The sequence below is a fragment of the Megalobrama amblycephala genome, linkage group LG12, assembly GCF_018812025.1.
Source record: "Megalobrama amblycephala isolate DHTTF-2021 linkage group LG12, ASM1881202v1, whole genome shotgun sequence".
In the NCBI taxonomy this organism is placed as follows: domain Eukaryota; kingdom Metazoa; phylum Chordata; class Actinopteri; order Cypriniformes; family Xenocyprididae; genus Megalobrama; species Megalobrama amblycephala.
Genome location: NC_063055.1, coordinates 37,788,926 through 37,802,484, shown reverse-complemented (window position 1 = coordinate 37,802,484; position 13,559 = coordinate 37,788,926). Strand labels below are relative to the sequence as shown.

General features: G+C 40.6%; 1 protein-coding gene across 3 annotated transcripts in view; it reads left to right on the top strand.

The window, feature by feature from the left end:
- The window catches only part of LOC125280460 (cilia- and flagella-associated protein 74-like), a 34,309-nt gene extending 26,620 nt beyond the window's left edge, over positions 1-7,689 (top strand). For 2 of the 3 annotated variants that reach the window (XM_048211014.1, XM_048211015.1), the window contains exons 15-19: positions 213-279; positions 783-872; positions 1,004-1,162; positions 4,261-4,348; positions 5,087-7,689. In XM_048211014.1, the coding sequence (XP_048066971.1) occupies positions 213-279; positions 783-872; positions 1,004-1,162; positions 4,261-4,348; positions 5,087-5,208 (526 nt within the window). In that variant the 3' untranslated portion in view covers positions 5,209-7,689. The remainder of the gene's footprint in view (positions 1-212; positions 280-782; positions 873-1,003; positions 1,163-4,260; positions 4,349-5,086) is intronic. The other variant, XR_007187614.1, reaches the window with a different exon arrangement.
- Positions 7,690-13,559: the final 5,870 nt, after the last annotated feature.

Below are 13,559 nucleotides of genomic sequence, written 5' to 3'. Positions count from 1 at the left end.
AACTTAGCTTTTGTCTCTTAATAGGAATTATTTTTTATTTCAATATTATCAACCTTTTTGCATATGCTAACAACAAAGTTTGATGCAAATGCAGGGTGAATCTCTCATGCAAATGCAATCTGTAGTTGTTGCAAAGAATTTCGAATTAGTCACTATCAAGCCGTGTCCTTTTATTTACTAATTTAATAAGCGTGTGACCTCTATTCTTGCAGTTTCGAGCCACCAGGGCCCATGTCTGCAGGCATGGCTTGTGAACTGGAGGCTATATTTAGACCTTTGGTAAGGTTTTTCCCTACTCCATACTTGCATCACATCTGGTGTTTGTCACAGGAAAAATATATCTTTGCTTCACTCTGTAGGTCCCATGAGATGCTTTGGCAGAAAAAATAAGATGAATTCTGTTTTAACTTGTTTTTATTATATCCCTGCATGTGGGTAGAGATGAATCATAGCGAACAGTGAAATTGCTCACAGCAACATGGGACGGATCACATGAGCTCCGCTAATTTTACTCTCATTGGTAGTTGTTTTGTCACAATCAGTTATTTGTATAGCCCCTTTCACAATACACATCATTTCAGAAAATCATAGTATTATGTTTATGGTTCCTTAATGCTAAACACAGAGCAGATTTAGGGCTAAGAAGTTTAATCAGTCATTTAAAAAAGAAAAAGAAAAAAAGAAAAAGAAATTTAATACAATGATTTCTTTTACCCTCTTTAAATATAATGAAAATGATCAGCAAATGCTCCATAGTAATAAATATTCAATATTTATCATAGCTCGATGTGGATTTGGATGGTGAGATTCACTTTCAGTCGGCTACTGGGCCTTTTTCTGTGGCCATAAAGTGCTCCAAGAAAACGTGTGAGGTAGAGGTTTTTGTATAGTAATTTATGACATGTTTCACATGATTAATTTCACAACAAATAAGCATTTTTAGGGTTTTGATGGCTTGTTATTGTGTTTTCTCGAAAATCCCATTATCTCCCTTTTTTCCCAGATGGTTGTTGATCACTGTCTTGTGGACTTTGGCACTCATGTGGTCGGACAGACAGTTTCACGAGTAATCACCATGACCAACAGAGGGGCTCTAGGCACTCGTTACACGCTGACACCCGTCTCCACCCGTCCCCTGCAGCAAACCTTCAACAGCACACTGGTGAATATCACTGATACGTCTACAGACAGTTTCCTCACCTCTGTGGTCATAAATGAACTGAGTGAGGGAAATAGTCCTGTTATTTGATATCTAGTTATTCTGGTTATGTTAACTCTTCTAAAAGAGTGAATCTCTCAAAGGGTTGCCATCTTTGTACCCACAAAATATGCTACAGGAGGTGAATAATGCTTTCATCGTGATTTCAGGCTACATCTAATGTGATGCATGATGTGAGTTTAGTAATCTAAAAAATACCATCTGTAACGGTGGCTTATCTGATTGCAATTTATTTGTTGTTTTTGTTGAACATAAGATGAATCACAGGAGACAGCGGTCCATGCCTTCATGTAACAAACAGTAATCAGTGGTATGGAAATTCACAAGCTTTTTTAGCAAATATAAAGAGAGATCATACAAACACAAATTTTGGGGGTGTTGAGATTAAATGTAGAGGGACTGAAACCCATCTAAATAGGGTCTAACAATGTGTATGCTTGGTACTCATATTGTATGCTCAAGTGTTACATATTTAACTTTGAAAAAAGAAAACAAGACGTTCACTGATTGTCATGACAAGTAAAGTTTACACAGGATTTAATTTACACATAGTGGGGGATATGAGACTCCAACTATGATAAAATCATTTTGCCCAAAAAAAATCCCAACTAACACAAGACAGTTGGCAACTCTATGATCAGGTCACATTTTACCAAGAAACCAAGGGCCAGATTTACTAACAGCTTGCGCCAGCGCAAACCCTCTTTTGGTGTTAAAAAACTACTGTCGGAATTTACTAAAGACACGCAGTGCAAAATTAGGGCTGAAAAAGCATGGACTGAGCTGTTTTTGCAGCTGACCTTATTGCATATGCATTTGTAGGAGTTTCCCTTTCAGACGCAAAATTTATTGGAGGAGAGTATTTAAATGAATCACGCAACGTGATTTATTAATGTTTGTGCTTGTCAATTTACTGGTATATGCGCCATTATTTAACCCCCCAGAAAAGCATGTCTTAGCCCATTTTGCGACATGTCTGCAATTGTTGCTGTTAGGAGGAGACACTGCAGAGATCAGACAGCGTGCAATAGAAGGGAGAAAATATTTTCCACTCTTTTGAATGCCAGAGGAAGATGTTATCCATATATTACATGTAACAAGTTGCGCTTGTGTCGACCCGCACCTGATGAGCATCAGCTCTGCTTGTTTGTGACCCATCTCTAATTTGCGCTGCTCTTGGTAGATTGTGTTGGTCATTATGTAAATGATTTGACTGCGTCTGTGTTCTTTAATTTGTGCGTCAACAGTAGATCAAGCGCAAACGTGCCAATCCCATCGGCGCATTTGTGGAATTGCGCTCTCACACTAATTTGCCCCATTTAGTAAATCTGGCCCCAAAAGTAAAAATAAGAAATTATATTACATTACATTGTGACATTACTTTCATGACAGTTAATGTGATATAATACAGAAAAATACGTATTGTCATTACTGTAACTGTGACCAGGCGTTTCATTGTAATTCTCATTTTTAATTGTGATTCTGATTAGATTTTCATTATTGTAATGCAATCTTATTTACTGCCTAAAGGCCAATTCACACCTCACCGACAGACGGCAACAGACGTCGGGTTTTGTTGGATCAGTGTGTTTCTCCTGTCGGCAACTGTTAATGTTTGTCTGTGCTCGTTTTCTTCAACTGAACATGTTCAATCACCGTTTGTCATCTGGTGATTGTTCGCATTTGTCAGTATTTGTCGGTGCTGTGTGACTTGGCCTTTAGACAAAAAAAAAAAAAAAAACTTTCTTGTAATGTCACATTGCAAACATATCATCAGACAGTTCTTGGCAGGTTTCGTGAGATTCACCCGAATGCTACAATGTAACTTGTGTGTTATTCAGTTTTATTGATTAAAGGCCTAGTTAAACAGACAAACTTTGGTACTTAAAGGGATAATTCACCCAAAAATGAAAATGTGATGTTTATCTGCTTACCCAAGCGCATCCAAGATGAAGGTGACTTTGTTTCTTCAGTAGAACACAAATGATGATTTTTAACTCAAACCGCTGCCGTCTGTCAGTCATATAATGCATGTCAATGAGAACTTCGTCTATAAGAGTAAAAAAAACATGCATAGACAAATCCAAATTAAACCCTGCAGCTCGTGACGACACATTGATGCCCTAAGACACAAAACGATCGGTTTGTGCGAGAAATTGAACAGTATTTATATCATTTTTTACCTCTAAAACACCACTATGTCCAACTGCCCTCCACATCCGGTTGGTGAGGTCAGAAAACACGTTCTGATGATGGAAGTGATGTCTCGCTCTTTGCTTCAATGAGTACGAGACTTCACTGCCGTTGTCAGAGCGCATTCTGACCTCACCAACCGGATGCTGAACGCAGTTGGACATAGTGGTGTATTAGAGGTAAAAAATTATATAAATACTTTTTCTTGCACAAACCGTTAGTTTCGTGTCTTAGGACATCAATGTGTCGTCACGAGCCGCAGGGTTTAATTTGGATTTGTCTGTGCATGTTTTTTTGACTCTTATAGATGAAGTTCCCATTGACATGCATTATATGACTGACAGACGGCAGCGGTTGGAGTTAAAAATCATCATTTGTGTTCTACTGAAGAAACAAAGTCACTTACATCTTGGATGCCCTGAGGGTAAGCAGATAAACATCACATTTTCATTTTTGGGTGAACTATCCCTTTAATAGTGATAGTTCACCCAAAAATGAAAATTCTGTCATCATTTACTCTCCCTTGTGTCGTTTCAAACCTGTATGACTTTCTTTCTTCTGTGGAACACAAAAGATAATTTGAGAAATGTCTCAGTATTTTGTTTGTTCATACATTGGAAGTCAGTGGAAACCAAACAGGTCACCAACTTTCTATCAACATTCTTCAAAATATCTTCTTTTATGTTCTGCAAATGAAAGTAAGTCATAAAAGTTTGAAACGACACAAGTAAGTGATGACAGAATTTAAATTTTTGGGTGAACTATCCCTTTAACACTGATTAACAGTTGTGCAAAGTGCAGGTCAAATTTTGAGCTGTTAAGATTTTGGTCAATCTCTCTCTGCCCAGGATTCTGGTAAAACCGGTAGTTTAGAGATGCCCAGTCTGAATGCAGAGAACACAGCAGACATCCCATCAGGCATAGATCTCGGACCAGGTAACACAATGCTTTTCTCCTGTGGTACAGTGCTTTTTCTATAATACATTTGAAATGTGTAATTTAAGTTGCAAACATGTAAAAACAATAACTATGCCAACATGTACTCAGTGTTGACATGACCTGTTTCATTTCAAGTAGGTTTTTACTGGGTTTGGGTTTTTACTAGGCTCTTTGAACAATGACTTAATCCCTTTTGCATCTGGCATCCAAAACATACCCTGCGTCTCAAACAGCTCCCTAGCTTCCTAGGTTGTGTATCAGTATACCATTTAAATGAATGTGGCCGACTCCCTGATCAGTGCCCTGACTAGTGAACTAGGGAGCTGATTGAGACGCACGCATAGTCAGCATAATTACACTGCCTTTTACGACCCCGTTTTGACAGAGAAGGCAATTACAGAATCCATTGTGAAAACTTGACGAGTCTATAGAAATGGCGAATATAAAGCATACTTATATTTTATTACATTTTAAAAGTACTGATAGAAAAAGTTTAGTCTGATGAAAAATAAAGATGTACAACTTTTTCATGCTTATTAGCTTTGACAATTGACTTATTTCTATAAAAAGAAACAGAATTGTATAAAAAGAAAAAGAACATGTCTATAAAAAGAAAAGAATCTTAATTGGACATAATTGTATATACACAGTATGTATGTATGTATCACGTATGTGTATGTAACATACATGTATACATTTTGTGCAATTTTTTGTTGTCCTTGTCTGTAATGTCAGGTGTGTCTCCTGTCAGCAGTCACAGTCCTGATGAGGTTTTGACCGCTGATCTAGGATCAGTGGATACTAAAGCGGAGCAGAGCACCTATGAGCCTGCTGAGTTTAGTATTGAGGAGGTATGAACACACTGACCTGTTTACACACATTTAAGAAATCAAATCTAGAAAGGCAAAAATCGAGTCTGGTTCTCAAAGTTAGAATTTATTTATTGTGCAGACACATTTATCCAAATTGACTTCAGGTCCAGTAGAGAGAGAAGCTAGTGTAACAATCTCTGTCTGTTTAGTTTCATTGTATTTTGGTTTCGTTTGCTACTTAGTTCCCTTAGTTACTGATTACGTTCACCTGTTGTTCATTTACTTCCCTCGTTATCTCTGTATATTTAAGTCCTCAGTTTCCTCTGTTCTGGGTTCAGTGTCATATGAGTTTATTTGGTTGTGTTATTCTCCTGATGAATCTCCTATGTTGTCCATTTTGTATTTATTCAAGTTTCGTCTACTCTTTTTCATGCGTTTCATCACAGCTACCAACTGTTACAGATAGAAAACACAAAGAAACCAACGAGTATAAATACACAGGATAATAATGAATCAAACTAGAAACAGGTGGAGAACATAATCAATAACAAACAAGGGAATACTTGGTAACTTTGGTTGTGCCCGAAATTGCATACCATCTTGAGTAGGTACTTATTTTGAATAAGTACTTACTTTGCGACTGCTGAAAAAGTACATTCTATATAGTATGGATGTGTGTAGTATGAAAGTAATCCAGACTACATTCACCTGACCTACCAGCGTCAGTTGCATCGTTTCAGTGCCAATCACAAATCCTCTCTCGTTTAATGAGTTCTGAGTACTAAACACAGGAACTGTGAAATTAAAATAAGAGTCCTTGAACAGAAATAGTTGTGACGCTTACAAATGAGTAATACAACAAAGAGCTTTACCTGAAAGGGGGCAGAACCATGAGAAGTGTAACCAAGGTTACCAGAGTAATATAGAAATAAAGTTATTAATATATAAACATACTAATATATAAACAAAACTATTGAGAACTACTTAAAAACGAGTACTATTATAAAAGAAAATATTAATTTTATATAAACATATATTTTACTTGGTTATTAATGTGACCAATAGAGAGTAGCTTTTAATACAACGTGAGCCAATGAGAGCGCAGAATGTGGCGCAGCGGAGAAATTAGTTTCCGGATTTTGCACGAGGTTTGCTCGTGGAGTCAGAGGCAGCTCTCTCTATCGTGCATAGGTGCTGATGAGCGCGGTGTTTGCTGACGCTCCGGGGAACAGAAACATAGAAATAATCTTCTGGATGTGTTTTATCGATGGATTGATGTAAGTGAAGTGACGCATTTTATTTTCCATTGGTTGTGAATGACGTTGATATTGTAATGTGAGTGAAATGGACATTCAATTTGTAAAATATAAAAGTTAATGGTGATATGCATATACTTTACTAGCGACAGAGTGTTGCTAAAGTGTTTACGAAGTGTATTTTTGATTAAAAAGGTTAAAGAAAAGGGTTTAAATCGGACGCGTTGTAACCGCTCCATTCTGGAATTTTCTGTGAGTTTAAAGATCTCCTTGGTAAGTCAATTTGCCTTGTTATTCATCACAATTGAATCATTATTATTGTTTAAGTGGAAAAAGCAAGAGAAATTGAATTTGTGACTGATTTATATATGAAAAAATGTGTAATGCTGTCTTTAGTACATACGAGCTAACTGTGTGCTCAAGTATGTGACGGAAAGTTGTCAGTTATATAATAATTAGTGCGCTATGTTGGAAAAATAGTCACAGACGTTGCATATATGAAGAAAATATTCTTTATTTGAAAAGATACATGTACATATATTCAGAATACTCAAGTTCTGTGTAATTTGAATGATGTATAGTGATTGATAACTTTATTGTATGTTGTTACAATGAAGATATTCATGATATTTTCATGACCTTGTTTGTTCAAGGTCAGGTTTTTTGTTTTTGTTTGGTTTTGTTCTGTTTTTCTTGTTCTGCCCTTGTCCAAAATTGGATTGCTGTCCTGTCCGATGTGACGAGATGTACCGATGCCTGTATTCTGGATTTGTCCCGGCCTTCCAGTGGTTTTGAGGAGGGTTTGGACTGGCGAGCCTCCCTTGAGTTGTTCTTGGATTTTCTGTGGAAACAAAAGATTTTCTGAACTCTGCGAATGGTAGGAAATCGAATAACTCTTCTTTTTTTGTGTTTTGGATGGAGATGTTCCTCATGGACAAAGAAAAGACATTTGTACTTCTATGGACCATTTGAAGAACTGTTTTTCTTGAAAGACTGAGAAATTGAGGATTTTGAGATCAAAGGACATTATTTTATTTCATTGAGAAGTGTCAATTTTCTGGGTTGACAAGTGATATATTGTTTGGGTTTTGATACTTGAACACTAATTTTTGGGTGAATCGAACACTGAGTTAAAGTGAATAAAGTACTTACCTTGTTGACAATCAAGGGAAAAGTTTCACGAAACCTGTGAAAAGAAAAGATTGATAGGAAAATTCAGAAACAATATTTTCAATTGTGAAAATATATATATATATTTTTTATTATTTCACATTGATTCAACTTACCTTTTGAATGCAGTCAAACAAATACACATTGTGTGTTCAACCAAATTATTCTTCAAGTCTGTTCACTGTTGTTGTTGCATCTTTCTCAGTAGCGAATCTGTCCTTCTGAGACGCTGGTCCATAGATTGGCATATAACAAGTTAATTATTTATTAAATCTACAAGTTATTAGCCAGATAGAAAGCGGTACAAAAACTTGGCGAGAGCCAGCCAGGAGATTGATTGCCTAACAACAACAGTGACCTCTCAGTACGACAAAAAGATAATTCTTTCTGTGAAACAAGCTATCTCAGTTTTATCAGTATGGATATAGTGGAACGAGAAAACGTGAATGTTTCCAATGCTGTCATAGTTGGTGGCATAACATTGAGTGAATCTGACCAAAACTTAGAAGCATGGCTTGTACGGTATGGCAGCATTAGTCGTAATCTGCTTATTGATGACCCAACATCTGAATTTCATCGGCAGGCTATAATAGAGTTTGCACATAGCTCTGCAATGAAAAACCTGAACCCTCTGTTGCCTTTAAGTATTGTTAGCACTTCGGATGCAGATGTCATATTCACTGTACGTGCCCTAAGCAGTGTATACTCACCTGTAGTTAAAGATGACGCTACTAAGGGCTATTTAGCAGAATTGAAAGCCATTGCTAATGCTACTGGCAAATCTTTTGAAGAAGTGCTTCAAGAGGAGTTAGTAAAAATGAGGTCAGTTGGCCCTCCCACCGAACATTTGCCCAGCTGTAATGTAGCAGACTCCCAAACTCAGGGACTCAGTACTGCCAGTTCAGTCAATGACCGTGGGTCACCCGCCACATCACAGAGAATGGGAGAAAGTAGAGATGGAACCTTCTCACCAAATGTTTCTCCATTGCTGGGTGTTGGAAGCCAGAAAACTCAAAACCTGTCCAAGGAGAATGAGATGAATACTGTACCTAATACTGGTAGAATTAACAATCCTTCAGCCACAGGTATACCACATCCAGTTCTGACCATGGATATGATAGATCCTCCTGGTGTGCAAAGAGTCGTGGTTGAGCACGTTGTGAGGACAAGTGATATGACAGCCCAGCATACTTCCCTACGTCTCAGATCCTTCTCAGGGAAAATTCCACGCCCACCCAATGAACCCGACTTTGAAACATGGCGAGCAAGTGTGCAATTCCTACTGGATGATCCATCGGTTTCAGACTTGTCTCGTACAAGAAGAATTCTAGACAGCTTGCTTCCACCTGCTGCTGACGTAATCAAACACATTAGCCCACAATCATCGCCCTCAGTATATTTAGAGTTGCTAGAATCAGTGTATGCATCAGTGGAGGATGGGGAAGAGCTGCTGGCAAAGTTCATGACGATGTTGCAGAATCAGGGAGAAAAGCCTTCCAGCTACCTGCATCGATTACAAGTGATGTTAAGTGCAGCGGTGAGGAGAGGTGGCATTGCAGAGAGGGAGCGTGATCGCAGTTTGTTGAATCAATTCTGTCGTGGGTGCTGGGATAATGGCTTAATTGTCAGTCTTCAGCTGGAAAGGAGAAAGAATAACCCACCTTCCTTCGCTGAACTTGTGGTGTCTGTCAGAGCGGAAGAAGACCGGCAAGCTTCAAAGGAGGATCGGATGAGGAGTCATTTTGGGATGACTAAACAAAGTCTAGCCACTTCCAAGTCACGAGCTGCAGCTCATCAGTTGTCTGCTCACTCACAAGAGGTAGTCAGCGGAGCAGCCCCTGAAACAGACTCCATGAGAAAACAAATATCAGAAATTCATGCTCGACTTGCCTCCATGCAATCATTGACTCACCAGAAGTGCCAGCCTGCTTGTTCCAAAGTAGTGGATGTGACTTCGCTGAAAAAAGAACTGACTGAACTACGAGCCCAGGTTCAAGCTGCAGTTTCCCAAAAGGTCCAGAACAGAAGCTCAGAAGCTGAGGAAATTGTCGAATTAACAAGACAGCTTGCAGAGTTAAAAGCTCAATTAACCGTCTCAGATTCACAGAAACGTCAGCCAGAAAGAACATCCGGGTTCAGGAGCCTTTCTGCTATGTCACAGCCCAAGCAGACAAGACGTGAAGAGAGTAAATCAGTCAGTATGGATGGATTGACCTCAGCCCGACCGCGTCCAGGATACTGCTTTCGCTGCGGGGAAGATGGTCATATCGCCGTAAATTGTGAAAATGATCCAAACTCTGCCAAAGTAGAAAGCAAACGTCGTCAGCTGAGGGAGAAACAGGCTCACTGGGACCTGAATAACAAAGTTGCATCCTCACGGTTAAACTCCAATCAGTCTCTGTAGCAGGGCGTACAGAAACTGAGGAAAGACCCACATGCCCTAATAAACCTAGAAGAGTATTCAACAAGTGTTGTGAAGAAGTAATGCAGAGAAAATTACCAAGAGGATTGGTTGGAATGAAGTGTACTGCCCAGTTGCTTGTTGAAGGAACTCCAGTGAATTGTTTGCTAGATACAGGTTCCCAAGTAACCACCATTCCACTTTCCTTTTACCACGATCATCTATCTAATCACCCGTTGAAGCCACTTGAGTCTTTACTGGAAGTGGAGGGAGCAAATGGGCAATCGGTTCCCTACTTAGGCTATGTAGAGCTCACTCTGATATTTCCTAAGGAGTTCCTGGGAGTAAAAGCAGAAGTTACAACATTAGCTCTAGTGGTCCCTGATTTGATGAACGTGCCCCAAGTCCTTGTGGGAACCAATTCCCTGGATGCTCTTTATGCGAACCATGCTCAAGAAAGCTCAGGAAACCTCAATCCAGCTTTTAATGGATATCGAGCAGTACTCAAAATTCTGGATGTCAGACATAAGCAAATGAGCACTGAAGTTCTGGGATGTGTGACATTGGGAGGAACTACTCCTAAAACTGTGTCAGCAGGGAGTGTAGCTGTTCTCGATGGAGTTGTGCATATAAGTCGCTGTTCTCCAGAAGGCCTGATAACTTTAGGGCAGCCAGAAATGTCTTCTATGCCAGGTGGATTATTAGTGGCTAGCGGATTATATACTTTGCCTGCTAAACGCTCCAATAGTATACCTGTAGTGGTGAGAAACGACACCCAGACTGACATTGCTGTTCCACCAAAAGCTGTGATTGCTGAAATGTATGCTGTTCAGCGTGTGATTGAGACACAGCCAAGACATGATGCTCCTCATACTCAACTGAACTCTGGCAGCTCACAGATAAAATTTGATTTTGGTGATTCCCCTGTACCAGCAGAGTGGAGGACCCGAATATCAGCTCTACTGAACACGATGCCTGAGGTTTTTGCCTTACATGACATGGATTTTGGGCATACAGATAAAGTGAGACATCACATCAAACTTAGTGATGAAACTCCCTTCAAACATCGAGCTAGGCCCATTCACCCACAGGATGTCGATGCTGTTCGCAAACACCTGCAAGACTTGTTGGCTGCTGGAATTATCAGAGAATCTGAGTCTCCCTTTGCCTCTCCTATAGTGGTAGTGAGGAAGAAGGATAATTCCGTACGCCTATGTATCGACTTTAGAAAACTTAACTCCCAAACTATAAAGGACGCCTATGCGCTTCCCAACTTGGAAGAGGTGTTTTCCGTATTAAACGGCTCGAAGTGGTTCTCTGTTCTGGATTTGAAGTCGGGGTACTATCAAATCGAAATGGAGGAAGCGGATAAACACAAGACAGCCTTCGTGTGCCCACAAGGATTCTGGGAGTTCAATAGGATGCCGCAGGGAATCACAAATGCTCCCAGTACCTTCCAAAGGCTCATGGAGCGCTGTATGGGTCATCTGAACCGGAAAGAGGTGCTAGTTTTCATAGACGACCTTATAGTTTTTTCGGAGACACTTGAAGAACATGAACGTCGACTATTGCAGGTACTTACCCGTCTGAAGGAATATGGCTTGAAACTCTCGCCTGAGAAATGTAAATTTTTTCAGACCTCAGTGCGATATTTGGGACATATTGTCTCTCAACGAGGTGTAGAAACGGACCCAGCGAAAATCGAGGCCATTAAAACCTGGCCAAGGCCCCAGACTCTCAAAGAGCTGAAATCATTCTTGGGGTTTGCCGGGTATTATAGGAGGTTCGTTCAGGACTTTTCTAAAATAGTCAAGCCACTCAACAACCTCACTGCCGGATATCCCCCAATTCGAAAAGGGAGGAAGTGTAAAGACGTTAATCGTCATTACTATGACCCGAAAGAAAAGCTGGGAGACAGATGGGATGCTTCTTGTCAGGAGGCATTTGAGAAAATTGTGGAGAAACTAACAACTGCACCGGTTTTGGGATACGCTGACCCTAGATTGCCATACGTATTGCACACTGACGCCAGCACCATAGGCCTAGGTGCTGCATTATATCAAGAACAGGAAGGCCAGTTGAGGGTCCTTGCTTATGCTAGTCGAGGACTAACTAAGAGCGAAGCCAGATATCCCGCTCATAAACTTGAGTTTCTGGCCCTCAAGTGGGCAGTTACCTCAAAGTTCAGTGACTATTTGTACGGGGCTGAATTTACTGTGGTCACCGACAGTAACCCCTTAACTTACATCTTGACTTCTGCCAAATTGGACTCCACCAGTTATAGATGGCTGTCTGGGTTATCAGCTTATAATTTCAAAATCCAATATAGAGCAGGAGCCCAAAACCAGGATGCCGATGGGTTGTCCAGACGTCCAAACGGTCAGCTGTTGAATGATCTGGAGTCTCAAAAAGAACAGGAGAGGATTAAACAGTTCACTCTGAATCATCTAGCTGAAACCAATGAAGATCTGTCGGTGATACTACCAGAAGCAGTGAAGGCTGTGTGTGAGAAGCATCAGGTTAGCCAGTCAAAGGATGGACGCCTTGTCTTGATCACATTAGCAGAGTCCATGATGATGGATGCGAGTGCATTACCCCAAGGATTCCAGGAAGAATATGATCATGGCTTACCTGTGATCCCTCACCTCTCTGAGGAAGATTTAGCAGCCCAACAACGAGCAGATCCAGAGTTGAAAGAGCTCCTGGAGTACCTAGAGTCTGGTGAAAAACCCCTTGGTAGAACATCCCAGTCACCTACCATGGCTATGTGGATGAGAGAGTGGAATAAGCTCGAAATCAAGAATGGAGTGTTGTATAGGAAAAGAATGGATCAAGGTAGAGTGTTGGGCCAGCTAGTGTTACCCAGGGATCTACGACAGATGGTACTCACCAGTCTTCATGATGACATGGGTCATTTAGGGCTGGAGCGGACTCTTGATCTCCTCCGTTCCAGGTTCTATTGGCCTAAAATGGCTGATGCTGTAGAGAAAAAGATCAAAACCTGTCAGCGTTGTATTCGGAGGAAGGCTCCACCACAGAGAGCAGCTCCTTTAGTGAACATACAGACCAGCAGGCCCTTGGAGCTGGTCTGTATGGACTTCCTGTCCGTAGAGCCAGACAGTAGCAACGCAAAGGATATATTGGTCATCACAGACCATTTTACAAAATATGCCATTGCGATACCTACCAAAGATCAAAAGGCTCGGACTGTGGCCAGATGTCTCTGGGATCATTTCTTACTGCACTATGGCTTCCCAGAAAAATTGCATAGTGATCAGGGCCCAGATTTCGAATCCCGAACTATTCAAGAGCTGTGCAAAGTTGCGGGTATCCGTAAGGTGAGGACGACCCCCTATCACCCAAGAGGGAACCCAGTGGAGCGGTTCAACAGGACCCTTCTGCAAATGTTAGGAACCCTGGAAAACGACAAAAAGGCCCACTGGAAGGAATTTGTTAAACCGCTTGTGCACGCATACAACTGCACCAAGAACGATGTAACAGGGTACTCGCCTTACGAAATGATGTTCGGACGCCAGCCTCGATTGCCCGTGGATCTTGCTTTCGGACTC